The sequence below is a fragment of the Podarcis filfolensis genome (genome assembly GCF_964270895.1).
Source record: "Podarcis filfolensis genome assembly, chromosome: 11".
In the NCBI taxonomy this organism is placed as follows: Eukaryota; Metazoa; Chordata; class Lepidosauria; order Squamata; family Lacertidae; genus Podarcis; species Podarcis filfolensis.
The window spans coordinates 465089-491376 of NC_139613.1; the positions used below are offsets into that span (position 1 = coordinate 465089).

The following is a 26288-nucleotide window of genomic DNA, read 5'->3' on the forward strand; positions in this document are numbered from 1 at the left end:
AAAGGAGGGTGCTGTCAAGCAGCTCCCATTGACTGCAAGGCGGCTGGCCTAGAAAAAAAGGCCTTGGGGAGCCGGTCTGCTGCCATCCCTGCCTTTGTCTGCCCACCCCCTCCTGCCCACTTTGCTATTCAAGTGATGGAGGCAGAGAGAAATGTCCTTGCACTGGGGGAGAAATGGGCTTCTGTTGCACCAGCAAGACTGTGGCCATTTCAGACCCTTCTGTGTATTCGCAGCAGTGAGCAACTACCAGATTTTTCCATGTGTTAGATGAGGTTTTTTGACTCAAAAATCATGTAAAAAAACTGGGATCATCCTATACACAGATAGTGGGGGGGGGGGGGAAGCTGCGCGCTGCTAGCCAGCTGGTTAGCGGGTGCACAACTCCCCCCCCATGCTGTTGTGAGAGGTGTGTGTGCTCTAGGGAGCATGTGCGCAATTCCCCCTAAAAAAAGCTCAACAATTTTGAGCCTCATTTTCTTTAAATTCAGTCCCCCAAAATCGGGGGCCTCTTATACACGGAAAAATACGGTAATCAAAACCACAGAGATGCTAAAACAAATTAATCAATGCAAAAATCGCTAGAACGCCAGGACTAGGATCCCATATTGAGTCCCTGCTCAGTATGCATCTGGCTAAAAGGTGCCTGACTGAGCTAGTCTTGATCCAATATTTTCATCACAGGGGTTTCCCCAAAGCACAGCTTCCTGCTGGGAGGGGCCACCCAGGGACCCTGGCCAGGACCCCCCCAAGTCACCTTCCTGTTTCCCCCAACTGTGTCCTCCTGCCAGCTGCTGTGAGATGGGAAGCCCAGGGAAAACAGCAAGTACTCCAGCGCAGCGAAGCTCCTGCAATCATTACAAGACCAAGACCTCAGTTGGACCATTTATTTCGCAAAATGTAACAGAAACACAGAATTAAACAAAAGTGCCCAAGCTACTCAGTGTCATTCCTAGCAGTGCAACTCCCCCCAGTTCCCCACATGCTCTCAAGGGAAACCACCCCACAGGCAGCCTCAGTTTCCCCAGGAGCCAGTCAGCCCCCCTCTTGGAGGAAAAGGTCTACCCAACGCTCTCGGCTGGTGAGGAGGAGCAGAGGACCTTGGAGAGAAGAGCAGGACGTGGACTCAGCAGCAACAGGCACCCTCTCCTCCTCCTCCTCTGCTGGCTATAGGAAAGAGGAGGATGAGGAAGGAGAAAGGGGGATTCTGCCTATTTGGCCGGTCTCTCCAGGGTCCTTTTGCACCGCATACTTTGCACACACAACAACTTAGTCCTTGCAGGTGCCACAGCAAAGGCACGCATGATCACGGTTCTTCTAGGCTCAGGGGGTCAGGCTCACGGCTATATCCACATTTTGCTCCTTTATTCAGGAGGAGAAATCAACACAGTGCATGAAAATCTTTAGCAACCTCCCCACCTGCCAATGTGCCTCCCAGCAGTTAAGTGACTTCTCCAAACCTTCCCTTTCCTTCCACACCCCTCTCTCACTTCAAAGTCTTCTGTTCTGCAGTGCTTTGAGGCCTTCGTGCCCAGAATCTTAAAAGATTCACCGATAGGAATGATTAGGAGAGAAACTAGGAAGGCGGTGGCTGTGCCAAAGACAATTTGCACCAGTATTTTAAGTAATTATATAAATCTCGGGATATACTGATTTTGATCAATGTACAGCGATCCTATGAGAACAAGGAAGTTTCAAAGTTCATTGTGCTGAAGGCCTCTGGAAATTCTGGTGGACAAGTCCTGAAGATGTTTCTTGACCTGAGAAGACAAGAGACAGGTGAATGTCAGCGTAAGGGAACAGGTTGTTGGGAATCTGAATACGTGCAGCTTCACACACAGAGTCAATTAGGGTTTGGCAGACAGCCAAGGCAATGTGAAGGAGTAAGTCTGCCTGGTGATACAGAGGCATGGAGACCGCTCCCTGATTGGTCAAGCTCTCTCAAGGGAGTGATGATTTATGGCCTACTGACTGGAATGTGAGATTTCGGGAGTTCTGTGGTTCAGTGTCAGTGTAGGAGTTGTGAGTTGTGTAAGGGAGAGCTAGTCAAAGATCCGTGTTCTGTTCTGTTCCTCTAAATAGCCCACTGTATATAATAAACACCTAACTACAAGTTCCTGGTTCCTGCTTCGTCCATCCTGTCTGCAGCCAAGTTGCCAACTGCTTTCGTGAACTCTGCGTTTACTCTGCTAGGTCTGGCTAAGGTCCTGCAACTAGTCAGAAAGTTGCAAAACACCAATAGGTTTTGCCAATGTGAGTGCAGCTCAGCCAAGAGGCAAACAGCTGCTTGCTCCTGCTACTTTGAATATGGCTGCAGCAAGGAATCCTGCCCGGACACATGCAAGCAGTGTGAGGCCAAAGCCATTCTGGAAGGGGGTCCAAGGAAGAGCAGCAAGGTGTTCAAGAGGGGATTGGGGGATTGGGGGGGATTGGGGGGAGCAGTTCTTAGGATCTTGGGGCGCTGGAAGGACATCGCCCTGGGACCAGCAGTGCCTGCGCATTTGTGGACAAGAAGATTGCTTAGGAAGCCACTCGCACCCCGTTCCATCTCCAGCACTGTCTCCCCTCAAACAAGGCTGGCTCAGATTTCCCGCCTCTCCCTGAGACCACAGAGCACCCCCAGGTGAATGTGCGGGGGGGGGTGAAGAACGGGGGCTCCCCTCCCAGAGGCCCCCCTGTGCACCTTGTAGCCCAGCTCCTTGGTCTTCTCCTCCAGCATGGCGGTCTTCTCCTTGTTGCGGCTGAGATGCTCCTCGTCTCCCATCCCTTCGATGTGCCTCATCTTCTGCTGCGAAATCTCCAGCTGCTTCTGGTAATGGTGGTGCTTCTCCACCTTCGCTTCAAAGTGTTTCAGCTCTTCCTAGAAAAGCAGGAGACATCGCTTCCTTTTATCAGTAGCTGAAAGAGCTCAAAGGGGTTTATGATAAATACGCAGGGGGGCACAGCGGCGTCCCGTGCCCTTGAGGTGGTCCTCAGCACCCATGTCACAGCAGACCCCCCGCTCGATCCTTTGCACCCTCAACCACCCAGAGAAACAAGGGAGGACAGAGAGCGCAACCATGTCATGCGGAAATGTTGTGGGTGGCAGAAGATATATTGTTTATTAATATCCTTCCTAACTTGCTAGGGATGCAGGTGGCGCTGTGGGTTAAACCACAGAGCCTAGGACTTGCCAATCAGAAGGTCGGCGGTTCAAACCCCCGTGACACGGTAAGCTCCCATTGCTCGGTCCCAGCTCCTGCCAACATAGCAGTTCGAAAGCACGTCAAAGTGCAAGTAGATAAATAGGTACCGCTCCGTGCGCTGCTCTGGTTCGCCAGAAGCGGCTTAGTCATGCTGGCCACATGACCCGGAAGCTGTACACCGGCTCCCTCGGCCAGTAAAGCGAGATGAGCGCCGCAACCCCAGAGTCGGCCACGACTGGACCTAATGGTCAGGGGTCCCTTTACCTTTAACTTGTGCTAGCAAGTTCCTTTACTTAGCCGAGTTACATTACATTCCCCTTTTTACACGCACAGCAGATATCTGGTTGCAGGCTTGTGTGAGCCTCTCACTATTATACAATTCAGTCTGTCTCAGATTGAATTGTACGTTCCTGGTAAGATCCCTTGAATCCCTCTTAAAAGAATAGAAGCCACGATCTTAGTCAATAAAAGTCAATAAAAGGCATTTACTTACATCAGTTCACAATTGGATCCCTGAAGGCAGAGTTACTTACAAATATGTACATGTGGATCTACCCCATATGGGGGAATAATCCCAGTGCTTCTGCTAGCTGAGAGCTAACAGAGCAGTCCTAGCTAGAAGCTGGTCAAACAAAGAAGGAAGTCAAAAAGAGAGAGGTGTGCTGCGTGACTTGTCCTTTTCTTACCTGGACAGGTTAGGTCACGCCCACCTTCTAGCACATGCAAGAGGAAGGATGTTCCAGCCAGGAGGAAGAGGAAGTTCCAACTGGCTGGACCAAACATTCCCTTGCGTGTCTTCTCTAGCATTACAAGGAATGTTGTACTTGACTGCCTCTCATGGGTCACATCCCACAAGTCACAGCACGCCCCCCAAACACACACACATGATCCTTTGCACCCTCAGCCACCCAGAGAGAACAAAGGAAGGACAGAGAGCACCAGGACCATCTCTTCCGCAAGGAACGCGAAGCATTTCTCAGACGGAGGCATTTGTTACAAATCAGTCCGGGGCCCCTTCCAAACTCAGCTCCTCCAGATGCCAGACTCGTTTCTGATTAACGCAGCGCAAGGCACCCAACCGGAGCCCCCGCTCCCCCCGAATGTTAAAGCAAGAAGGCATTTGTGTCTCGGCCAAGAGGATGATCAGAATTAAGCCAGAAAAGCCCCCAAACCAGGGAGGTTGAAGCCGACATACCCGAAGTGATTCCAGCTCTTTCTCTGTGAAATTGGTGGATTTCGCCAGATCCCACAAGTCAATCACTCGGGGCTCCTCAAATTCTGGAGGGACAAAGGAGATTTCTGTGTAGAAACTTGAACAGCGGCAGCTGGATTGCAAAAAAGGCTTCACTGCTATTTGTTCTGCACTCAGGAAATACTTGTGCACGAAAAGAGAAAGTATCTCCCCTCTATTAAACTCCAGCTGAGAAGCTCCTGGAGTTCTGTCCATCTTATTTCAATTGTTCAAAGAGTGAGAAAGGGAAAACCTCAGGAGAGCGGTTGGCTGCATCAGGATCAGGCCAAAGGGGGCCCACATGCTGGCTCCTACAGTGGGCAACCAGGTGCCCCCAAAGAGAAGCAGCCTCCAAGCAAGACAGCAGCCCCACAGCCCCCTGCAAGCCCCCATCCTGCGACTTCCAGCCGCAGCATCCAGGCACATCGGCTTCCCTATCCCGTTGCCTTGACAGCCACCCTCCCTGCTGCCTCCCTGCCAGCCCAAATGCCGCTCCCCACAGGCGCCCAAGCGGTTCCCCCAAACGATCACCTGGAATCACACAGGGCTGCCAAGGGGGGGGGGTCAAAAGCAGATCTTTCTCCAATGCGAGAGGACAGTTGTGGAATTTGTGAAGGCAACGATGAGGGATTGGCCAAGACCAGGGGTAGGCAAACTATGGCCTGGGGGCCGGATCTGGCCCTATCGCCTTCTCAATCTGGCCCACGGACAGTCTGGGAATCAGCGTGTTTTTACATGAGTAGAATGTGTCCTTTTATTTAAAATGCATCTCTGAGTTATTTGTGAGGCATAGGAATTCGTTCATTCCCCCCACAAGGTCTGAGGGAGAGTGGACTAGCCCCCTGCTGAAAAAGTTTGCTGACCCCTGGCCAAGACCCACCTGCGCCCCGGCCAGATAACCCGCAGGTGCAAGCGGGGGGGGGGGGGGACCTACCGCTGGAGTCGTCATAGCCCTGGTGGGTGACCCTGCGCAGCCGCTCAAAGCCCTGCTTGATGCTGTGCAGCTTCTCCTTGAGCTCAGAGTGCTTCTGGTGCAGCAGGTCGTGCTTGCGGAGAATCTCCTCCTCTTCCAGGCCGGAGATCATGTTCTTGTGGACGTCTGGGAGGGGCGAAACGGAAAACACCATCAGCCGGAGGAAGCCGCAGGTGGGAAGAAGGCTCCCAAAGCAAGGTGGATAAAAATCAATGATTTTTTAAAAATAAATTTTAAAAAAAATCTAATATTTTTTATTTAAACCGGATGTTTAAAATAAAATGCTTTAGGAGGAAAAGTCTTTCTAAAGATTTTCTGTTTAAGTTACATTATAGTCCAAATGCTATTCATCAGGAAAAAAGGATTTGTTTTAAGTTTTTCATGTGTGCTAAAACTCAGTCTAAGGCGTGTGTTTTTTTAAAAACATTGTTTAACCACATCAGTTAACAAACATGGATACATATGTTATAATGTTATTGTTTTAGTTAAATATGCTATAATGTTATAATGTTATCATTTAGTTAAATAAATTGTTTAAATTGTTATTAAGGAAATGATTATTTTTCTCCTTCCAATCAAGCACAGCAGAAAAGTTGCCCAAATATAAACAGTTAACTTAATTTCATAATTCTCTGCCTATGTATTTCAAATCATTTTCGATGTAACTGTAAAGACGACTCTGAAAATTTATTGTTCCAAAAATGAAACCTTCATCTGGTTGTAAATATGCAAGAATGAGTCTTTCCATAAAAGAAATGACTTAAATCAAGTCTTACTGACTAGTGATTTAAATCAAATCCACCCTGTCCCAGAGTGAGGGGTGGGATTACCTAAGGGGGTCAAGGGGGTGGCAGGAGGTGAAAGTCTAACACCAGCGGCTGTTAAGACAAGATAAAGGATTAAGATCGGAACTATGATATTGGGAATAAACAAGAGAGAAAAAGCAGGAACAAGAAATAAAAAAATTTCTCTTGACCAGCCAAAACATGGGAAGTCTAATTAAAATATATAATTTGGATTGTATAATTGGCTTTATTATTTGTATTTTGATGTGGGAAGATATGATATTCTATCAATTGGAGTGTTATTAATGAAAAATGAATAAAAATTATTTACAAAAAAGGGGGTGGCAGGAGGGGTGGAAATACCTTCCGTCCGACTGACGGTCTCCAGCAAGATGTTGTAGTCCTGGACTTTCTCTTTGTGGTGCCTGAACTCCCTCCACAGCTTGTCCAGCTCTTCGTCGGTGAACTTGCCTGAAGTTTTGGCCTTGAAGAGAGATCCAAGGAAGAAAAGTAGCAGGAGGGTGTTACGGAAATTACGGAGGAGGGAAGCATCTTTAAAATTGTTAGATGTTACCAATATTATGCCTGAATGTATCCTTTCAAATTGACAGCTCAGGGATGTTACCTAGCTTTAAAAACAATATAAAATCAACTCCTTTGCCAGTTTCCTCCATTCCAAAGCTGTTTTCCCCTTGAAAAAGGACTCCAGGAAGTTCCCAGAGGTGACAATTGCTGAGCTGATTGTTGGCAAGGAAAGCCTAATCCCATCCAAAGACTTGCCAAGGGGTCCAGACATCCAAAGGAAGTTCTATTGCACTTTTGGGTGGTGGGTACTTAAGACATATTTGTCTATGCTAATCTTATCCCTGAGTCTTGCCCTGCCATGTCTGCTTAGGCTAATCTTGTACCAAGGACTTATCTGGACCTGTTTGCCAAGGTTAAACTAGTGTAACCCCTGTCTACCCCTCCCCTTTGGTGACATGTCAGTGATGTAGCAATGATGCTGTACGTACTGTATTCTGGGAAACTTTTAAAAGTCCTTGTCTCCCCAACCTCAGGGTTCAAAATTCCTCTTTGAACCTGATGCGCAATAAACTTTGGTCTACAGCTATTTGCTCCAGTTGGTGGCTGGAATCCTTCCTTTATTCTGCAGGGACCCAAGGGCTCTGCCCGACCATCTGGGGGACTGAGCAGCCTCACACCTAGATTTTTCAGTATCAAGGGTAATCCCACACTTTGCCAACTGGGCAGAGACGCAGCGTTTTGTGGAATATCCTGTTTTGGAAGGTGTTGGACTGCAACGTGGGGTACACAAAATTTCTTTGAGTCCTGCTGCTTTGTCCTACAAATTTTCTCTCCCTGGAAATCCTGTTTTGAGGCACCTGATTTTGGGACGAGGCAATTGCAGGCCAGATGCCTTCAGTTCCCCAGAACAGCCAACAGCAAGAAGAACACAACTGATCAGGGTGAGAGAACGTCATGGAGGCGAAATGTTTCCTCTCTCACCTTTGCGGACAGAAAATTGCCACTGGTTATGTTGGAGCTGAGGAATCAGCGCTGGGAGGGACCTCAAAAGTCATTTAGTCCAGCCCTCCCAGTTGGTGCAGAAAATCCACAACTGCCGTTCCTAATTTCCACGGTTCCTGACTCAAGGGAAGCAGCTCTCACTACAAGAAGCAAAAGAACTGGGAACCAAAGAGAAGGGCAGGAGGAACGAGGCCCCCCTCACCCCTCCCTCGGAGAGACCGGGCTTAATAATGCAGGAGGAGCCTGCAGGATTAGGCCAAAGGGGATTCCCAGCAACCCAAATTAAGGGGTGTTATGGGACTTCTAAGGTCTTATATATATAAAATAAATGTTCATAAATGTGCAAGCCAAACATGTACATAAGTATATAAACTACGTGTCTGAAATAGTACAGGAGAACAATCCTGAAGCCATTTTGACTCTTCCAAATGGACCTCAAATATTTCTCTGCAAGGAGGTAGGAAATGGGAAAAGCTTACACCTCCCTGTAAATACAGCCTGGCAAGTATCTGTTGCACTGAGCACACTCTCAATATGTGGAAGAGATTCAGGAACTAAGTATTTACCATCTCCAAGGAATGGCCAGGCTACCCAGAAAAGGCAATCAGATAAAGCCTTATCAGGTATCCTGGCAGACAGGAGAGAAGCAACACTCTCAAATTTCTGCTGGGGACAGCCTCCTTCTGTGATGTATGGATGATGTTTTGTGGGGTGGTCTTGAGCTACAGGGTGGGCAATCTCAAAAGTCTATATAAAGGCTTTCACACCAATGTTTGGGGTTCCCCTCCTGCCTCCCTGTGTGGGGTGAGCGGGGGACCCTGTTGCAACAGTTTAATAAAGATCAGGCTTACTAGATCCTTTGCTTCTCAGTATTCTCTGGTTGGCCTCTGCTATTTGCTCCTACCAATAGGGAACCCACTTAAGGACTTTATATGGGCTCTGGTATAATGAAAAGGGAGCAGTTTTTCTTAAAACAGGGGCATAGAGCTTCTGGCAGTGGAGCCAGACCACAGCTCTCAGGGCCAAGAAGCTTCTTCCAGCTAGCAAAAAGATGTGTGTGGAACTGTCACCAGAAAATAGGGGGTCCCCTTTAATGGACCCACTCCCCTTCTTAAAGGACTCAGCGTCTCCCAAGGTCACTATCAGTCAAAGATGTATTTCCCTTGCAAGACTTAGGCTGGGAGGCATCTATAGGGCAGAATGCTCCAAATGATGGTTCCCATATCTATCTATCCATCTATCATCTATCTATCTATCTATCTATCTATCTATCTATCTATCATTACAGCCGAGCTCTGGAATCAGATGTGAGTCTTTCTGTGGGGAAAGGGGCCTCTGCATCTGCAGGGGGGCGGGGAATCTGTAGGTACAGGGTTAGGGTTCAATGCCCCCCCCAATTGCTGATCGCTTCTCCCTGTGCTGGCATTCCTATTAGACTAGCAAATCAGGGGCTGGATCCACACACCTGCTGACATTGTGGACACAACAGGACCACCCCCCCCAGCAAAAACAAAGCACATTCAAAGGCAGACCTTGTTCCAGAGCTTCTCCAGCCGGGGATCATCGAGCACATCGTTCTCCAGGCTGTCTTTGACGTAGTTTGTGTCTCCCAGCTGCGCGTCTTTCTTCCCATCCATTCCATACTTGGCCAGAATCACTGGAGGGGCAACAGACGGGTTGCACGAATTTTAAGGAACACACACATAGCAGGCACCCCTCCCCCTAAAAAAACAACCCCTGATCCTTCACCCTTCAACAATTTAAGAAATGTTTTCTGGGAAAATAGACACTTCATTTGAGTGTATTAGACAGTTCAGAGAGCAAAAGCAAGGCCATCTTTAGCCTCCAGCTGGACTGTGAGACCCGCTTCCAAACAGACAGAAGGAAGTGAAGTTCTTGCTAAAACCATTCCTCCACAGCCAGCAGTCTTTACATTTGCAAGTCTGCAGCCCTGTTAATAGATAAACATCTTGTTAGGAATGGGACCCAATCTTATGTCAATAGATTCTGTACCTGTGTATGCAGCATTTCAATAGATGCTCTGGCAAGCCAGGAAAAACAAGGATCTGGTATTGTTCAAATCTCTGAGTGACAGACATGCAAATGTGTTCCAGAAACCTGAGCTCTGAGCTTGGCCTGAGTTACATGTGCAACCCATTTTTGTGGTGCATGGTGCTTTTGGCTGGTCTTTGGGCTAAGGGGCTGGGCAATTTATAAAGCCTTTGAAAGTTGCTACACACCTTTGTTCTGGGTCCTCACCTCCTTGCAAGTTCTGGGGGAAGGGACTCTGTTGCAACACAAAAATAAAGATCTTCCTTGCTTTCTGCCTTGCTCCTGCCTCCATTCGTTCTTCTCTGACTGATAATGAACTTGGGGGGGGTACCAGGTCTCTTGGTGGGAGTTGGACTTTAAAGGCCATCACCAATTTTTTTGTATGTCAGAAGCAAGACCAAAAAATGCTGAGTGACACTGATCTGCCAGGCCTGTTTGTTCACTTTGCCAGAAGCGGGCAAAGCCAAATTTAGTGGACCACTGGTCACTGTCCAGGGGGCAGTCCGTTTCCCCCACAGGCATCTAATGTGCCATTATGGGAGACAGAATCCTGGATTAAAGGAACTTCGGTCTGACTCGGCAAAGCAACACATGCCTGCCCAGGACCACGAGGGCAGTCTTAGGACCATATTTCCACCAAGCATCAATGGTCAGGGCATCCTGAAGAGGTCTTCCTGCTTAGGAAAGGTCAAAACATCTTGAGGGACCAAGGGGGATGCTAGTGGCAGTTCTAGTGAAAACTGCAATTTCTTGAAAGTGGAGGATATTTGCACCCAGAACACTGCCCTGCTTCTCACCCACGACTGCCCCAAATCCTGCTCTTGTATCTTCCATCTAACAGCAGGTGGAGACACCAAAACAGGCACCCCCAGGCAAATGGCCCCCCCAGCAGCCTGGGAAGCCAGTTTGTTGTGCCCAGAAGCAGCCAGCAAGAAAGACAATGGGACACTTGCCTCCTCCTGGGAAAACCTAGCAGAAAGGGAGCTCAGGCAAGAGCTGAACTTGAAGCAGCCCACAGCTTGCAGCTAGCTCCGCAAGAGCCAGTGTTTGCAGCAGAGCTTTTCACGCTCAGGAATTTTTGCAGAACACGGAGCCAGTTAAATTGCAAAACACTTTGCAGGAAGTTCTGCAGTGACTCAGAGGGGAGCTTCCATGCAAAGAACCCAGATGAACGAAAGCTGCTCCCACAGCCTCTTAGATCTCTTGACACCAGATGCATCAGTGAGTTGTAGCCAACAGTTCCTCAATTTTCACTGCACCACAGCCTGTCTGAACGCATTAGACGGCTGAGGCATGCAGAATTCTAATGGCAAGGGGTGGTTTTCCTATTCATTTGGGGTTTCTTTTAAAGAGCCTCAGTGATCCAAAGCCGGGTCTACAGAATGGAGCAGTTCTTTACCATTTAGATTGCGCCTGAGCTTGGCTTCCTTCTCTCCATCTTCATCCAGCCCTTCGGCCTTCAGTTTCTTCCAGCTCAGCTCATCCTTCTCCTGAATTTTTAGATCGCTGTGTAGCTCTGCCAATTTAACAGCAGAGAGGTGGAGCTGCAAAAACAGAAGGTATTTGGGGAGGTGGGGGAGAGGAGGGTCTGAATCAGTTGCACTGAGAATCAAATTCAAGTGATGTTTAGCTTCCCTAGAGGGAAGATCTGCTCCATGAAGGGTCTCCTCCATTCTTTGGGGCGGAAACATCATGAACAAGAGTCCTTTCTGGGTAGGTATTCGGCTGCGGCAGTGAGGAGGGGGACCAGGGAGATGGAGGAAGGGGCCAGACTGCCTTGAGGCTGCCTCCCTGCTTGCCCCCTCTCCCATTGACAAGACCTCTTACCAAAATCACCCCCCAACCGGACCTGCCCTAAACGGACGAGAAAGATGCAGGCTTTTAAAAAACAACGAGGGAGGGACCCAACTCATTGCTTGCCTGTTCAGACTGGATTCCCGCCCCCCTTGAATGTGCCTCCTCACCCCCAGGCAAGAGTCGGTAGGAGGATGACCAGGCACCTTGGAGAGACCACCAGCTGGTGGGGCGGCTGAAGATTAACCCCGTCCAGGCGGGATCCGGCTAAAGATTAACCCTGCCCAGCAACCCGCCATTGAGTGGGGCGCCAGTCCAGTGCGGCCTCAGCCGCCTGGATCCAGGAGACCTTGCTGGACCCTCCCCCAGCACCTTTCCCAGCAGGCGGGGGGGGGGGGGCAACTCTTTCCCCGCTGGTGGTCTTCCAGAGCCCAGCCGCCAAGTGGCCCGATGGAGGCCAGCAGGGGCCGCTCCTCCGAGAGGGTGGGAGGCTCCGACTCGACGTTAGGAGTAACTTTCTGAATACGAAATCGGATTTCTTTGGCATTCCTGCGCCGCTTTCCGTTCCAATGAACCCCAGAGCGGCGTACAAATAGCAAAGAACCCGAAAGACACAAGCAACGGAGGGAAGGTGCTGGCCTTCCTTGGAGGTTTCCCAGGCGAGCTCGGAGCCCCGCATTTCCAGGGGCTGGACTAGATGCTTCTTGCGGGGGGCTCTGGGGCGGGGGGGGGGGATCCCGTGACGTCGGGGGCGGGGGGGGGCAGGAATCTCAGCAGGACGATCTCCGCTGGGAAACCCCCCGAGAAGGAGAGCCCGACGTCAGGGGATCCCCCCTCGCCCCAGAGCGTCGGAAGGGAGCCCCCCAAGAACCATCAAGCAACGCCCCCCCTTCGACGGTGGGAAGGTGCTGGCCTCCCCCTCCTTGGAGGTTTCCCAGGCGAGCTCGGAGCCCCGCATTTCCAGAGGGGTTCCTGGGGGGGCTCCCTTCCGAGGGGGGATCCCGTGACGTCGGAGGGGGGGTTTCCTGGCGGGGGTTGGGCTGGATGACCCCCGGGGCCCCTTTCCGACTCACCCGCTGCGCCTTCGCCCACACCTGGCTCAGCCTGACCAGGCGGAATTCCGCGGGGGGCGCCGCCGCCGCCGCCGCCTTGGCCTCCTCGTTGGCCTCCCGCGAGTACTTGCCTCCCGCCGCCGCCGCCTGCACGGCCAGCGCCGCCAGGAAGAGCCGCGCCCGGAGCATCGCGGAGCCGCCAGCAAGGAGAACTACGCCTCCCGGGATGCACCGCGCGCCCTCTCTCGCCCGTCCCGATTGGCCGCCCAACAGCCGGACACGGCCGGCTTGCTGATTGGTTAAGAAGGGGAAAGGAGGGGCGGAAAGGACGTCCTCCTCCTGCCGTCACCCATAGAGATAGGAAAAGGGTAGAGAGAGCTGCTGCCGCCGACGCCTCCTCCTGCGCGCAGCCTCAGAGTCGGGCGTCTTCCTCTCCCCCCCCCATTTTTTTATTGATTTTCGACATTTACCCCAAAAATACCCTAACAAAACACTCAGCAAAGAAAACCACATTACACAATAATAAATACAAAGAAAAAATGTTTCTTCAATTACCTAATTCTCCTTACCTTGATAACTGACTTCCTCGAATCCCCTCTAACTGAAGCTCATTATATCACCTATAGAACAGTTCTCCAAATTCATATTTCTAATAATATTAACTCCTTTCATTTACTAACCTCTTTTCCTTTATTAATAATCTAGTCCTTAAAGTTTACTGTCCTATATTGTTCTACCCCATAGCCTATTTATTATTTCCAAGAATTTTCTCTTTATCTTCTATCACAATATTTAGCTAGATATGCCTTAAATTTCTTCCAGTCCTCTTTTCTTTCTGGTCGCGGATTCTTCCTGTCTGCTCAGCCCGCTCCAAAAAGCCAGCATCTTCCCCCGCCAGTCTGCTATTCTTGGCATTTCTTGCGGAGCCGCTTTCATTTTCTCTCCCCTGAACATTTGAGAGGGGAGTCTGCCTCACAGCAAGCCGGCGCTGCTGCACCTCTATTTTCTTATCTCTGCGGCGTCCCTGTCGCTTTCCGATTGGGCGGGATCCCCGACAGGCGCCCCTCCCCCTCCTCTTCCCAATTGGTCTCTCGCAAGAGCCTCGCGGCAGCTATTGGCCAAAGACCCGTCCATCTGGGCCTCGGAAGCGGCAGCCCAGCCAGGGGCCTCGCTCTACCTTCAGAAGCGAGTGGGCGGTGCCGCCTTTTCGTTGCCACGGCAACCAGGTGCGCCGAGGGAGGAGCAAACGCGGCCCCGCCCCCCGCCCTCCCTCGTAAGGACTCCAAGCCCCGCCCCCTGGAGATAGACTGCCTCTGCAGCTGGAGCTTGGAGGGGAGCCTCAGAAGAGCCTGGCTGCTGCTGGATGATGATGATGATGATAATAATAATAATAATAATTTTTATTTATACCCCGCCCTCCCCAGCCAAGGCTGGGATCAGGGTGGCTAACAACCAATAATAAAAACAAGTTGAATGAATACAACTTAAAAACAAGATTAAAATACGACATTAAAATATAGAAACATTAAAATATTGAATGCAGCCTCATCACAGGAGGAGAAAGGAAAAAGAGAGGGAGGGAATCAAATTGGCGCCAAGCCAAAGGCCAGGCGGAACAACTCTGTCTTACAGGCCCTGCGGAAGGAAATCAGATCCTGCAGGGCCCTGGTCTCATGAGACAGAGCGTTCCACCAGGCCAGAGCCAGAGTTGAAAAGGCCCTGGCTCTGGTTGAAGCCAATCTAACTTCCTTAGGGCCTGGGACCACTAGGGTGTTGTTATTTATGGACCTTGAGGCTCTCCGTGGGGCATACCAGGAGAGGCGGTCCCGTAGGTACGAGGGTCCTAGGCCGTGAAGGGCTTTAAAGGTCAAAAGCAGCACCTTAAATCTGACCCTCTACTCCACCAGGAGCCAGTGCAGCTTGAAAAGCATTGGGTGAATATGCTCCCATGGCAGAGACCCCGTGAGGAGCCTCGCTGCAGCATTCTGTACCCGCTGGAGTTTCTGGGTCAGCTTCAAGGGCAGCCCCATGTAGAGCGAATTAGTCAAGCCCGGAGGTGACCGTCGCATGGATCACTGGCCAGGTTGGGGCAGGAAAGGTAAGGAACCAACTGCTTGATGCGGCAAAGGTGGGAAAATGTCGCCTTGGCTGTTGCTGTAACCTGCGCCTCCGTGGAAAGGGAGGCGTCAAGGATTACACCCAAACTCTTAACGGAAGGCAATGGCACTAATTGGATCAGGACCAAGGGGCCAAGCAGATGCCCCCAGGGGGAAGCCCCCAGGCAGGAGCCCAGACCCGGAGACCCCTCCCCGCCCAGGCTCAGGGGCTGCCAGCAGCCGCGTCTGTCCGGTGGGAAGGAAGTGTCCCCAGGCAGGAAGGGGTCCTCCTTGGGGCAACCTGGCCCTCCTTGTGGGTGTCCTGGTGCAATGGAAGAAGCAGGGCTGGATTGACGTCTGAGCTAAACAAGCTCTTCCTGCCAACCTAGCAGTTCGAAAGTACGTCAAAGTGCAAGTAGATAAATAGGTACCGCTCCGGCGGGAAGGTCAACGGCGTTTCCGTGCGCTGCTCTGGTTCACCAGAAGCAGCTTAGTCCTGCTGGCCACATGACCCGGAAGCTGTACGCCGGCTCCCTCGGCCAATAAAGCAAGATGAGCACCATCAGCGTCAGACTGGACCTAATGGTCAGTGGTCCCTTTACCTTTTAAACAAGCTCTAGCTTAGGGCCCCACCCTCTTGGGGGCCCCCAAAAAATTTAAAGGTAAAAAAAACCTGGATATACCGGTACATTTCCAAAATATAAGATATACTAATATACATCTTCTCAATTGTATTTCAGTTCAACAATTACTTTGACAAAATACATATTTTGTTAGGTGCAAATGGCTTTAGATACCTATTAGGTAAAGAGACCCCTGACCGTTAGGTCCAGTCGTGGCCGACTCTGGGGTTGTGGCGCTCATCTTGCTTTATTGGCCGAGGGAGCCGGCGTACAGCTTCCGGGTCATGTGGCCAGCATGACTGAGCCGCTTCTAGCAAACCAGAGCAGCGCACGGAAACGCCGTTTACCTTCCCGCTGGAGCGGTACCTATTTATCTACACTTTGACGCGCTTTCGAACTGCTAGGTTGGCAGGAGCAGGGACCGAGCAACGGGAGCTCACCCTGTCACGGGGATTCGAACTGCCAACCTTCCGATCAGCAAGTCCTAGGCTCTGTGGTTTAACCCACAGCACCACCCGTGTCCCTATATTATATTAATATACTTCTTCTCAATTGTTTTTCAGTTCAACAATTACCGTATTTTTTGCACCATAACACTCACTTTTTTCCTCCTAGAAAGTAAGGGGAAATGTCTGTGCGTGTTATGGAGGGAATGCCTACAGGTGGCATGCCTACGGATTTTCCTCCTCTAAAAACTACGTGCGTGTTATGGTTGGGTGCGTGTTATAGAGCGAAAAATACGGTACTTTGATAAAATACATATTTTGTTATGTGCGGATGGCTTTAGATACCTATCAGATCCATCAATAATATATAGCACAGGCACAGGCAAACTTGGCCCTCCAGATGTTTTGAGACTACTATTCCCATCATCCCTGACCACTGGTCCTGTTAGCTAGGCATGATGGGAGCTGTAGTCCCAAAACATCTGGAGGGCCGAGTTTGTCTATGCCTGATATAGCATATATTCGACCAAAAAAACAGTGGCAATTTGTTCCAGTTACAGATAGGTAGCCTGAAGAAGTGTGCATGCACACGAAAGCTCATACCAAGAACTAACTTAGTTGGTCTTTAAGGTGCTACTGGAAGGAAAAAAAATTTTTTTTGTTTTGGCAATTTGTTGTTGACAAAGTACAGCTGCACATAGAAAGGGCCCCATTCCCTTCAGGAGCTGAGGGCCTCATCCAACCTCAATCTTGCCCTGGTTAGAAGAGCCCCCTGGATCAAGGCAAAGGGGGCCCATCGGGTCCAGCACCCTGTTCTCATAGGGGCCAAGCAGATGCAGTCATGGGAAAATCCGGAGGCAGGATTCCAGCACAAGAACAGCCCCCTCCTGGGGTTTCCAGAAGAATTCTGACATTCCCTCTCCTCCTCCAGGAATTTGTCCCATCCAATTTGGGGGCCACCCCTGCCTCCTGCAGGAGGAAGTTCCATAGTTTGACTAGGCGCTGTGCAAAGATGTATCCCTCCTCCCGGTGCACACACATGAGATTTGCCTTTTTTCTTTTGCTTAGGAAATGCAAGAGGAGCAGGAGAGGCCAAGGCCGGGAGCATCGATAACCATCACGGATCTGCCACCCAGCCACTGCAAATCTGCCAAAGGCAGCAGGGTCCCTGCGTCCTGCTCTCTGGTTCCCCCACAAAGCGTCCTTCCTGTTTGCCCTCCCTCTGAGCAGCCGAAATGAAGGGCCTGCAGGTGGCATTCTGGAGAGCCCCCTCTCGCCCTGCCTGTGGCGCTCCAGTCCCCCTTTGGCCTTGGCTGCCGTAGTCAGAGGCCGGGTGGCGCTTGGCCTCAGCCCCTGCAGATCTCCTCCCTCTCGCAGCTGGCCTTTGGCCGGCCAGCCTGCGCCCAACAGGCAAGAGCAAAGGCCAGCCCTCCTGCCCAGCTGCGTCTCCTTGCCTCGAGCGGCAGGATGTGACCAGAGGCTGCCGGGACTGCCATGCCCCGCTCGCCATGGCGCCCCTGGGGCTCAAAGGGTCTGGTCTGCCTCTGTCTCCTGCTCTCCTCCATCCCGGTCTGGTGCCTCCTGCTCCTGGCCGATGGTGCGCAGAAGCTGCTGGGGGCCTCCAGCTCTTTCTTGGCTGCCTGGCAGGAGCCCCCCCAGAGGACCCACTCTGGAGCCGGAAACGCAGCCCGCCCAGGGGTGGACTTTGGACCTCTGTTCTCAGAAGCTGGCTGGGAGCCGCACTGTGAGCCTGGACAGGTGCTCTTAATCCTCGTGACGTCGGCCCCGGGAAACGTGGAATCCCGGCAGGTGATACGGAGGACCTGGGCTGCGCAAGAGAAGCCCCAGCCTTACCCGTGGCAGGTCGTGTTCCTTTTTTAAAAAAAAAAATATTAGGAATTTAAACAAAACATATTATCTTAAAACATATCATCCTTAATTTCCCCCATTTTTCCTCCCCCCTCCCTCCCATAAAACAACCCCCCCTCCCCGCCCCCCCTGACTTCCCTCAGTTCCGATCTCTGGTTTCTCTATAAATGCTATTCTCTGCATGTTACAAAATTGTATAAATCCTTAATTTGTCTAACTGGTTATTATCAATAAGAGGTTTGTGAGTGTTTATTCAAAACCTGCCAAGGAGTCCAATTCACTTTGTTGCATCTTTAGATACTTTGTAAAGGGTTCCCATTCATCTTTAAAGTCACAGTTATCCTTGTCCTGTAGTTTATGTGACAATTTTGCGAATTCTGCATAGTCCATCAGTTTCTCTTGCCATGATTCTCTAGTCGGGATTTCCTTGTTCTTCCATCCTTGTGCTATTAAGACTCTCGCCGCCGTTGTCACATACATGAAGATATTTTTCAACTTCTTTGGCAGGTCGTGTTCCTGGTAGGCCGAGGCGCAGGTGAGGGGGCCTCCCGGCAGATCCAGCAAGAGCAGGAGGACTTTGGGGATGTCCTGGTGGGGAATTACCTGGACACCTACCGCAACCTCACCTTGAAGGTCCTGCATGGCGTCCGGTGGGCCCTCGGCCGCTGCCGGCCCAGCTACCTCCTCAAGACGGACGACGACTGCTTTGTCAACACCGAGTGGCTGCCGGAGTTCCTGGCCAGACAAAACACCCTCCGGAGCGGCCTCTATGCAGGCTCCGTCTTTGCCCGGGAGAAGCGGAAAGTCATCCGGCATCCCTCCAGCAAGTGGTACGTGCCGAGGGAAGCCTATTCCCCGGAAGAATACCCGCCGTATGCCAGCGGCATTGGCTATGTCCTGTCCCTGGACGCAGCCGCGAGGGTCCTGCGGGCGGCAGAGAGCATCCCCCCCATCCCGGTGGAAGACGCCTACGTGGGCATCTTGGCTCAGCGGGCCGGTCTGCGGCCCAAGTCCAGCGCCCGCTTTGCCAAGCAGAACGCCAGGTGGCGAGTGTGCAACTTCCGCTACCTGATGGTGGTCCACAGCCTCAGTGCGCCAGAGCAGGAGCTGGCCACGCGGAGAATGCGGGAAGCCCGGCACGCCTGCAGAGACAGGCCGGAGGTCACCAGGTGGTGAGCTGGAGAGCGCAGCATTGGGGGGCTGGGGCCTTGCCCTCCTCCTGCTCCGAGTGCGGATCGCAGCAAGAGCCTAGCGCTGTCCTCCTCAGGCTCCTTCCCCAACACCAACCTCCAGCTAGAAAAAGCAAGTCCTGCTGGCATTTTTGGCGGAAAGGGGGGATATGAAGGAAACAAACAATATTCTGTAGGCCCAGCAGAGCCTGGATGTGCCAAGAGCCTCTTGGCAAGAAAGGGACCCCCAGGAAGAAACGAGGCTCCACCTTCAAGGCCCATCTAGCCCAGTCTGACTGGCAGCAGCTCTCCAACATCCCAGGCAGAGGGAGGGCTTTGTCACTGGACTTGAACCTGGAGCGTCCCATACCTGGAGGATGTGATCCAGCACTGGGTGCTTTCTTTGTGCCTGTTGCAGCAGCCAGAATGAGGATTGCGAAGCCTGCAGGAAACTCTGCATCAGCCAGCAAAACACCCTCCCCTCACATGTATAGTGGCACTTCAGGGAGCAGAGGGGGCGGCTGTTTTGCCAGGAGCCACTCAGGCACACGCACACCCGACCTATTTCAGGACAGCTTACCTCCAGGCATGTGAGAGAGGGACTGCGAGGCACTGAATAGCTGCAATTCCTGCATTTTAGCTGCAATTCCTGCATTTTAGCTGCAATTCTTGCATTGCAGAGGTCAGACTAAATGGGCCTTTGAGTCCTTTCCCAAACTACAATTTTGAGATTCTGCAAACAGGCATTATTAACAACACATGCTAATCCTAACCCTAATCCTAATCAACAACTAATCCTAATATTACTCAGTAGGATTACTAATTTCAACTAGAAACTCATCTCAGCTCCTCCCGGTATTTTATAGCCCAGTTGTGGTTTCTAATCAGTAAAGTGGTGCTTTCCGGGAGGAGACACCCCCCCCCCATCTTGGAACAGTCAGCTCAGCTTGTTGCTGCTGCAAGCTGGAAATGAATGGCGCAAGATATTCCCTCCCCACACTGGGGGGCTGGGGGGCAAGCGCACACAGCCCTTGGCCCTTCAGTGCCACCAGAAAGACCCAGAGTCCTGGTGGACGGACGGTTGCTTCCTCCTTTGGGGATGCTATCTGCCTTTTATTGCCTTCAAGGTGGGTAACTTTGCAGCAATAGCTTCTGTTCAGAAACGGTTCGGCTTCTCTTGTGGAATAAGCCTGTGTCACACCATTTCAGACTGTAGGCAAAGGCTTGTAAAATTGAAGTAAAACCAATACAGTGGTACCTCGGGTTACAAACACTTGTACGTTATGTGTTTTCAGGTTGCGGACCGTGGGAAACCCAGAAGTACTGGAAAGGGCTACTTCCAGGTTTCGCCGCTCATGCAGAAGCACCAAATCGCGTCATGCACGTGTGCAGATGCGGTGCTGCAGGTTACGAACGCTGCAGGTTGCGGATGTGCCTCCATCATGGATTATGTCCGCAACCCGAGGTTCCACTGTAAATAAATAAATCCCTGCACCTTGAAAGCTAGGATGTCAAGGAAAAGAGTAGACAAGCACATCCCTCCCAAACATGCCAGGATATTCTCAGCCCTCCATTTCTGAACACTGCTCTGATGTTTCTGCACAGGAAAGAGGCATAATACATTTCCTCATTTTTAAATTTTATTGAAAAAATAAAATTTTACAAAAGTCTGGAGGCTTTTCTGTAAGGGTAGAAACACTGACCTTGGCAAATGCCCCCCCCCTCGGCACAGAGGGGCAAATGGAGTCCCTTGTGCTGCCCCTGCCCAACTCTGATGGAGTCTCAAAAACTTGGGCGAGGGAAGTGGCTCAGGGTGGGGCTGAGCCGTGAGGCCGGAAGCCGGCGGCAGGTAGCAGCCAAGCTTCTTCCTTGAGAAGGGGAGAGGCAGGTGGGGCCCCCGGGGAACAGGGCTGGGATGGGCCCCCGTGGAGAGGGGTGCGGATGCCGTACGGATCGGCCGAGTGCGCGTGGCTCTGGAGCAGCAACTCGTTCAGAGTCTCGCCCACCTGCACCAGGTTGTCCGAGATGACGTGCAGGTGGGAGACGGTGTCGCTGGCCAGGCTTTCCAGGAGGAGCTGCTGCTGCCGCGACGTGCGCAGGATCTGCACCAGGATCTGCTGCATGCTCTGCAGGAGGCTGACGATGCCGGGCCCTGAGAGGGGAGAGAGGAGGTGGGAGCAAGGGGGGAGGTCAGGGGGTCAGGGCAGAGACACCACCCAAGGGGGACCTCTCCAAAAACACCGGAGAGAACGGACACCTTTTCTGTAGATTTCAGAAGGAGATTTGTAAGCCTGGTGGGGTCCTATGCCATTTGTAAATGCATTTCAGGGAAGGCAAGCAAATTGCCTTGTATGAATGCATTCTCTTCCCAGAAGAAACGGAAAGAAGAGGTTCTGAGCTGGGCATCTGCAGACATGAAAAGTAAATAAGGAATTGCAGCAGTTGTTTGCAGGGTCACTTGGGCCCCAGGCAGTTTGTGTACATGACTTCTTCATTTTTCTCATTCCCTCCAATAGGACCCCAAAATCTGTAAAAACAACAACATAAACTTTTCCCTAGATGGGGCTGAAATGCCACATATCAAGTCACACCTTGCCACAGTTGAGGGATATTGGGAGAATGTGGAGTTGCAGAAGACGAACACAAAAGTGTTGTTCAGTGGTGTTGGGGTGCTTTCAACCCAACCTGGTTTTGGAGCACTCAATCCAAAGAAGTGATGCTCACCTTGACTGTCTGGCCCAGAGGGCTGCCCATTGTCCGCTGCAGCCTGTTCCTCTCCCGCAGTCTCAGGCGAGTCCTTCTCCGCAGCGCAGGCTGGCCGGTCCAGGCTCCCTGGCAAGGGCCTCATGGAGCCCTCGCAGGCCAAGTGGGAATCTGCAAGATTTGGCAAAGGACTTGTGATTCCACTCCAGCAGGCAACCCCCCTCTCCTTAAGAGCCGAAGGAGAGCCTGCTGGGTCAGGCCAGGGGCCCATCTAGTCCAGCAACCAGCTGCCCCATTGGGAAACCCAGAATCAGGACCCAAGAATAAGAGTGACTCTCCCTTCCTGTGGTTTCCAGCAAATGATACAGTGGTACCTTGGTTCTCAAACAACTTGGAACCCAAACACTGCAAACCTGGAAGTAAGTGTTCCAGTTTGCGAATTTTTTCGGAAGTCGAACATGCTCTGTTTTGAGTGTTATGCTTCTGATTTAAGTGCCACACTTCCCTTTTGAGTGTTATGCTGAGGTCTGTTTTTGCTATTTTGTGTTTTTGTGGCTCTTTGTGTGTGTGTGTGTGTGTGTGAGAGAGAGAGAGAGAGAGAGAGAGAGAGAGAGAGAGAGAGACTGTGTGGAACCCAGTTTAGCTTCTGATTGGTTGATTGTGTGAACTGCATTGTTTATTGCTTTCATTTTATGGATCAGTGGTCTCTTTAGAAAGTAAAATTCATGTTAAATTGCTGTTTGGGGAATTGTTTTTAAAAGTCTGAAATGGATTAATCCATTTTGCATGACTTTCTATGGGAAAGTGCGCCTTGGTTTTGGAACACTTTGGTTTTGGAACGGACTTCTGGAACGGATTCAGTTTGAGAACCAAGGTGCCACTGTATTCAGAAGCATTGCAGCCTCCGACCATGGAGGCAGAGCAGAGCCAACGCGGCTTAGTAGCCACGGATCTCCCTCTCCTCCTCCATGAGTTTCTCTCTTCCTCTTTTAAAACCACCCAGATTGGTGGCCGTCACTGCCTCTCCAGAGGAGCAGATTCTGCTGCCTTGGGAGAAGCCTTGGTGGGTTCTCCCCTCCCTCCTTTCAGCTACACACCTACCAGCAGCCTGACACGCAGAAGCTGAGCAAGTCAACCGTCTCCCACCGCACAGATCCTGGGTTTGGCTGCCTGCCATCTCTTGTGGCAAGAACGGAGACGGCTTGGCCTCTGGGTCACCTCTGTCCTTGTGGGGAGGCAGCTTACCTAGATCTGGAAGGGAAATGGACTCGTAAGGCAAATCACATAGAACAGCCATTGGCAACCTGGGGTCCTCCTATGTCCTCCCATTGGTTTGGACTACAATTCCCATCAGGCACAGCCTGCATGGCCATAGGATGCTGGCGGCAGCAGAGCTGTGCTGCCCAGAGCTGATGGGAGCTGTAGTCCAACACAGTGGACTACAGGTAACCAGGTAACCAAGCAGGACAGCAGTTGACAAGCACAGGTGCAGGCAGCACATTTGATTAGGATGGGCACTCTGGGTTTTTTTTTTAAATACATATTTCAACGTAGGAAGGGGGGGATGACAAGCAAACAAAAAAGGGCAAAGAAGAGGTAAAGAAGCAAAAGAACTTCAAAAAGAGTGGTCTACAAGGCCAAACCGGAGATTGTTCTTGCAGAGAAAAAGCCCCATGCCAAGCTGAGCAGAAGCAGGGCAGATCAGCCCCTCCTCCTCCTTGCATGCATGCCACAAAAGCAGCCCCTCGTCCCCACTGATCTCTCTCCACCCAAGGTGGCAAGTGGTGCTTGGATGGAGGAAGAACCACATGACAGAGATAGATGCAAGCAGAAGAAAAAGGCTGGAATGGATCTGCCTTGCTGCTGGGTGTTGGCGCAGGTCACAGCTCCAGATCCATTGCAGTCTTTTTCTTCTGCTCGCGTCTCTCTCTCTGCCAGCTTCACTTGATCCCCATTTTTTAAAAAAGCATTAGGCCTGGGTATGCCCCAGACCCCCCACATGCACCCCTGTGTTGCCAAGCCATTCTCCAGGACCCAGGCACTGGCATTCCCAGTTACCTTCAGATGGGGCCAGTAAGTAGAGAAATATTCATGGCTTGAGGCCACACAGCTCCATCCTTTGCAAATCCAGGGCATGTCTGGTCTTTCTCTTTAAAAAAAAACACGAGTCCCTCCCTCATTCTTGTGGATAAAATGTTTGAACCTGTACAGGTAATGGCACCTGCTCAAACTGAGAGGGTTTGTTCCTTCCTGTTCCTGACAGAAAAATACCCCGGGGGGGGGGGGCAAGAGTAGGGAGGCCTCTGATGCTGCTCTCTTACCTCTCCTCTTCCACCACCTTCCTCTTTTTGCCACCGTACCTGTTCACATCCCCCAAATCCTGGGTGGTGCAGAGAGGACCGGGGCTCACCTGAAGCCCACCCCAAAGCTGGCTAGGGAAGTGGGGCAGGGGGGAGAGGAGGCTCCCTTACCTGGCAGGCGCCTCTCCCCGAAGACAGGTCTCCCTGCGGCTTCCCAGATCCTCTTCATGGTCTTGTAGTGGGGGGGTGCCTGTGGGGCGGGCCGCTCCCCAGCCTGTTGCCTCCGGGTCTCCCACTCGGAGTAGAAGGCCTGCTTAAGGGCCTTCCACTTGGAGCGGCACTGGGCCACGTTGCGGCTGTAGCCGGCCAGGGCCAGCCGGCGGGAGATTTCTCGCCAGAGGGCCTCGTTGGGGCGCGAGGTGGAGGCCATCAGCAGCGTCACCTGCCGGCAGCCTCCGATGAACGCCAGGAGGCAGGCGATCTCCTGCTGGGTCCAGGCACGGCCCCTGGGCATCATTCAGGGCGGCTCTGTGGGCTGGGCACCTGCAGGGAAGACGGAAAGAAGGGGCTCGCAGAACCAGGGTGGGCACCAGGAAGGAGCCAGATGGGGCAGCAGTCCCAGGGTCAGCTGGAAACCAGGGAGCTCTGCTGGGAGGGGGGGGGGTTGCACCAGACTCCCCTTTGCTGCCGCCATAAGGCTCCCTCATGCAGAGACCCCTGCAAGACCTCCTGCCTTGGGCCTCGGCTGCCCCTTGACCCCAAACAGCCTGCCTGCCTCCCTCTTCAGCATCCCTGAATGTGGCTCCTGGACTCGCCCCACCTCACAAGTCCCAGTTTCCCAGCAGCAGGTCCTGCTCGCTTGCCTCCCACTGGGGTGACAATACTGAGCCAGCTGGACCCAGCCTCTGACTGGCCCTTTGGCCATTTCCCACGTAGGGCCCCAGCTCAGAGGGTCTCTGCTGGCATCTCCAGGTGGGCTGGGAAGGTGCCCTGCCTGAAACCTGGGAGACAGCCTCTGCCAGCCCGTGTCAATAATGCTCAGCTGCATGGCCCAGCACAAGGCCAGCCTGGTATGTCCCTCCGTCTGGAGGGAAGGGCACCTTTCTGGCATGCAGAAGGACTCGTTCAGAGCTGGATGGACCAGGCAGAGGAATAAGCCCCGCCTAGCTGCATGGGGGAATCGCAGTTCATGGAGAGCGGCGCCGGCAATTGCGGAGGAGATTTTCCCCGGCGACTCTATCTGGGCTAGGCTTGGCGAGCGGCAGCCTAGAGCCACCTTTTCTGGCCACCCGACCCCCGGCCAGGCCTCCTTGCGCCACTTCTTGGCCCCCGAAGGGACTGAAGGCCCGAGGCCGCTTCCTGCAGCCCTTTGTTTTTCCAGAGCGCGCAGCAGCTGGCGGGCGCCCCTCTGCACACGCTCAGAGGCCCTGTCTTGTGCAGCGAGCGTGGCGCCGGGGCAGGACCAAGGCTCCCCGTCTCCGCCCGCCCATCCTCCTTCCCTGCCGGGGCTGCAGCTGAGCTGCCCGGCCAAGCGCAAGGCGCGCGCCCGGCGGGGAAGGGAGCGCGAGCGTGCCCGCCCGCCCGCCCGCCTCTCCCGGCTCCGGCTCGCCTTACCTGCCGCTGCGCTCGGGGTCCGGCTGGCCAGCGGCGGCTCTGCGGATGCCCGCCCGCGGCGACGAGGCTCGGGGCTCCGCATGGCCGGGCCGGGCGAGGCTGCGCAGGACCAGGGCGCGCGCGGAGGCGGCGAGGGCAGCAGCAGCAAGGACGACCCCGCCCGGCCTGTCGGGGGGCTGCACCCGCCGCGCCTCTGCCAGCAAGCAAGCGCGACGGGAGCCTTTGCAGGGGAACCCCTTGGGGTGCAGCATGGGGACCCCCTGGCTGCGCCCCGGAAGCCTCCCTCCTCTCCTGGCTGGACCCCAACCCTCTCCACCGACTCCTCGGCTTCTGGCTGGACCCCAAGCCTGAGGGAAGAAGCCCCTTTCCTCCCATGCCAGCCTACCTGGACCCCGAGGCCGCCCCCGGAGGCAGCCCTGCCCGCGCCCCCTCCCAGGGAAGCTGGGAGAGGGTCCTTCTCCGCGCAGCGCAGCCTTAAACTGCGGAACTCGCCGCCCACCTGGACCGGGGCATCCCTGGAGGAGGCGGCCGGCTTGGGCTGCAGCCACAACGGCCGGGCTCGGCCTCCCGGGCCAGAGACAGCCGCGCGTCTGAAGGGCAGTGGCTGGAAAGCGGGGGGGGGCTCTTGCTCTGGGGCGCTGCTTGGGGGCTTCCCTTGGGGCATCTGGCTGGCCACTGGGAGGATTAGAGAACTGGGCAAAAACAAACAGAAGAGGAGGTGAAGGGGTGATATGATAGCCATGTTCAAATATATCAAAGGATGTCACATAGAGGAGGGAGAAAGGTTGTTTTCTGCTGCTCCAGAGAAGCGGACACGGAGCAATGGATCCAAACTACAAGAAAGAAGATTCCACCTAAACATTAGGAAGAAC

The 26288-nt window shown here is 52.7% G+C and overlaps 3 protein-coding genes across 6 annotated transcripts; 1 reads left to right on the top strand and 2 right to left on the bottom strand.

Annotated features, from left to right (window-relative positions):
- Positions 1 to 870: 870 nt before the first annotated feature.
- Positions 871 to 12828, bottom strand: LRPAP1 (LDL receptor related protein associated protein 1). Its single transcript, XM_083575852.1, has 8 exons — positions 12618 to 12828; positions 11150 to 11294; positions 9231 to 9355; positions 6535 to 6655; positions 5348 to 5512; positions 4378 to 4460; positions 2681 to 2857; positions 871 to 1757 (listed from the first exon to the last, which is right to left on the bottom strand). The coding sequence occupies exons 1-8, from the start codon at positions 12783 to 12785 to the stop codon at positions 1692 to 1694; spliced, it is 1050 nt and encodes a 349-aa protein (XP_083431978.1). The 5' UTR covers positions 12786 to 12828; the 3' UTR covers positions 871 to 1691.
- A 727-nt stretch (positions 12829 to 13555) lies between these two features.
- LOC310744439 (beta-1,3-galactosyltransferase 5-like) lies at positions 13556 to 20469 on the top strand. 2 transcript variants are annotated; one of them, XM_083575853.1, is made up of 3 exons: positions 13556 to 13822; positions 16830 to 17624; positions 18138 to 20469. In XM_083575853.1, the coding sequence occupies exons 2-3, from the start codon at positions 17256 to 17258 to the stop codon at positions 18804 to 18806; spliced, it is 1038 nt and encodes a 345-aa protein (XP_083431979.1). In that variant the 5' UTR covers positions 13556 to 13822; positions 16830 to 17255; the 3' UTR covers positions 18807 to 20469. The 2 variants fall into 2 exon arrangements, with proteins under 2 accessions (XP_083431979.1, XP_083431980.1); XM_083575854.1 differs by lacking the exon at positions 13556 to 13822 and having other exon boundaries at positions 16439 to 17624.
- On the bottom strand, positions 20422 to 25906 carry LOC310744445 (uncharacterized protein). 3 transcript variants are annotated; one of them, XM_083575864.1, is made up of 5 exons: positions 25802 to 25906; positions 23974 to 24345; positions 22604 to 22753; positions 21524 to 21673; positions 20422 to 20951 (listed from the first exon to the last, which is right to left on the bottom strand). In XM_083575864.1, exons 2-5 carry the CDS (start codon positions 24317 to 24319, stop codon positions 20608 to 20610), a joined length of 990 nt encoding a protein of 329 aa, XP_083431990.1. In that variant the 5' UTR covers positions 24320 to 24345; positions 25802 to 25906; the 3' UTR covers positions 20422 to 20607. The 3 variants fall into 3 exon arrangements, with proteins under 3 accessions (XP_083431990.1, XP_083431991.1, XP_083431992.1); XM_083575865.1 differs by lacking the exon at positions 25802 to 25906 and adding an exon at positions 25417 to 25474; XM_083575866.1 differs by lacking the exon at positions 25802 to 25906 and having other exon boundaries at positions 23974 to 25350.
- Between the last annotated feature and the right edge of the window lie 382 nt (positions 25907 to 26288).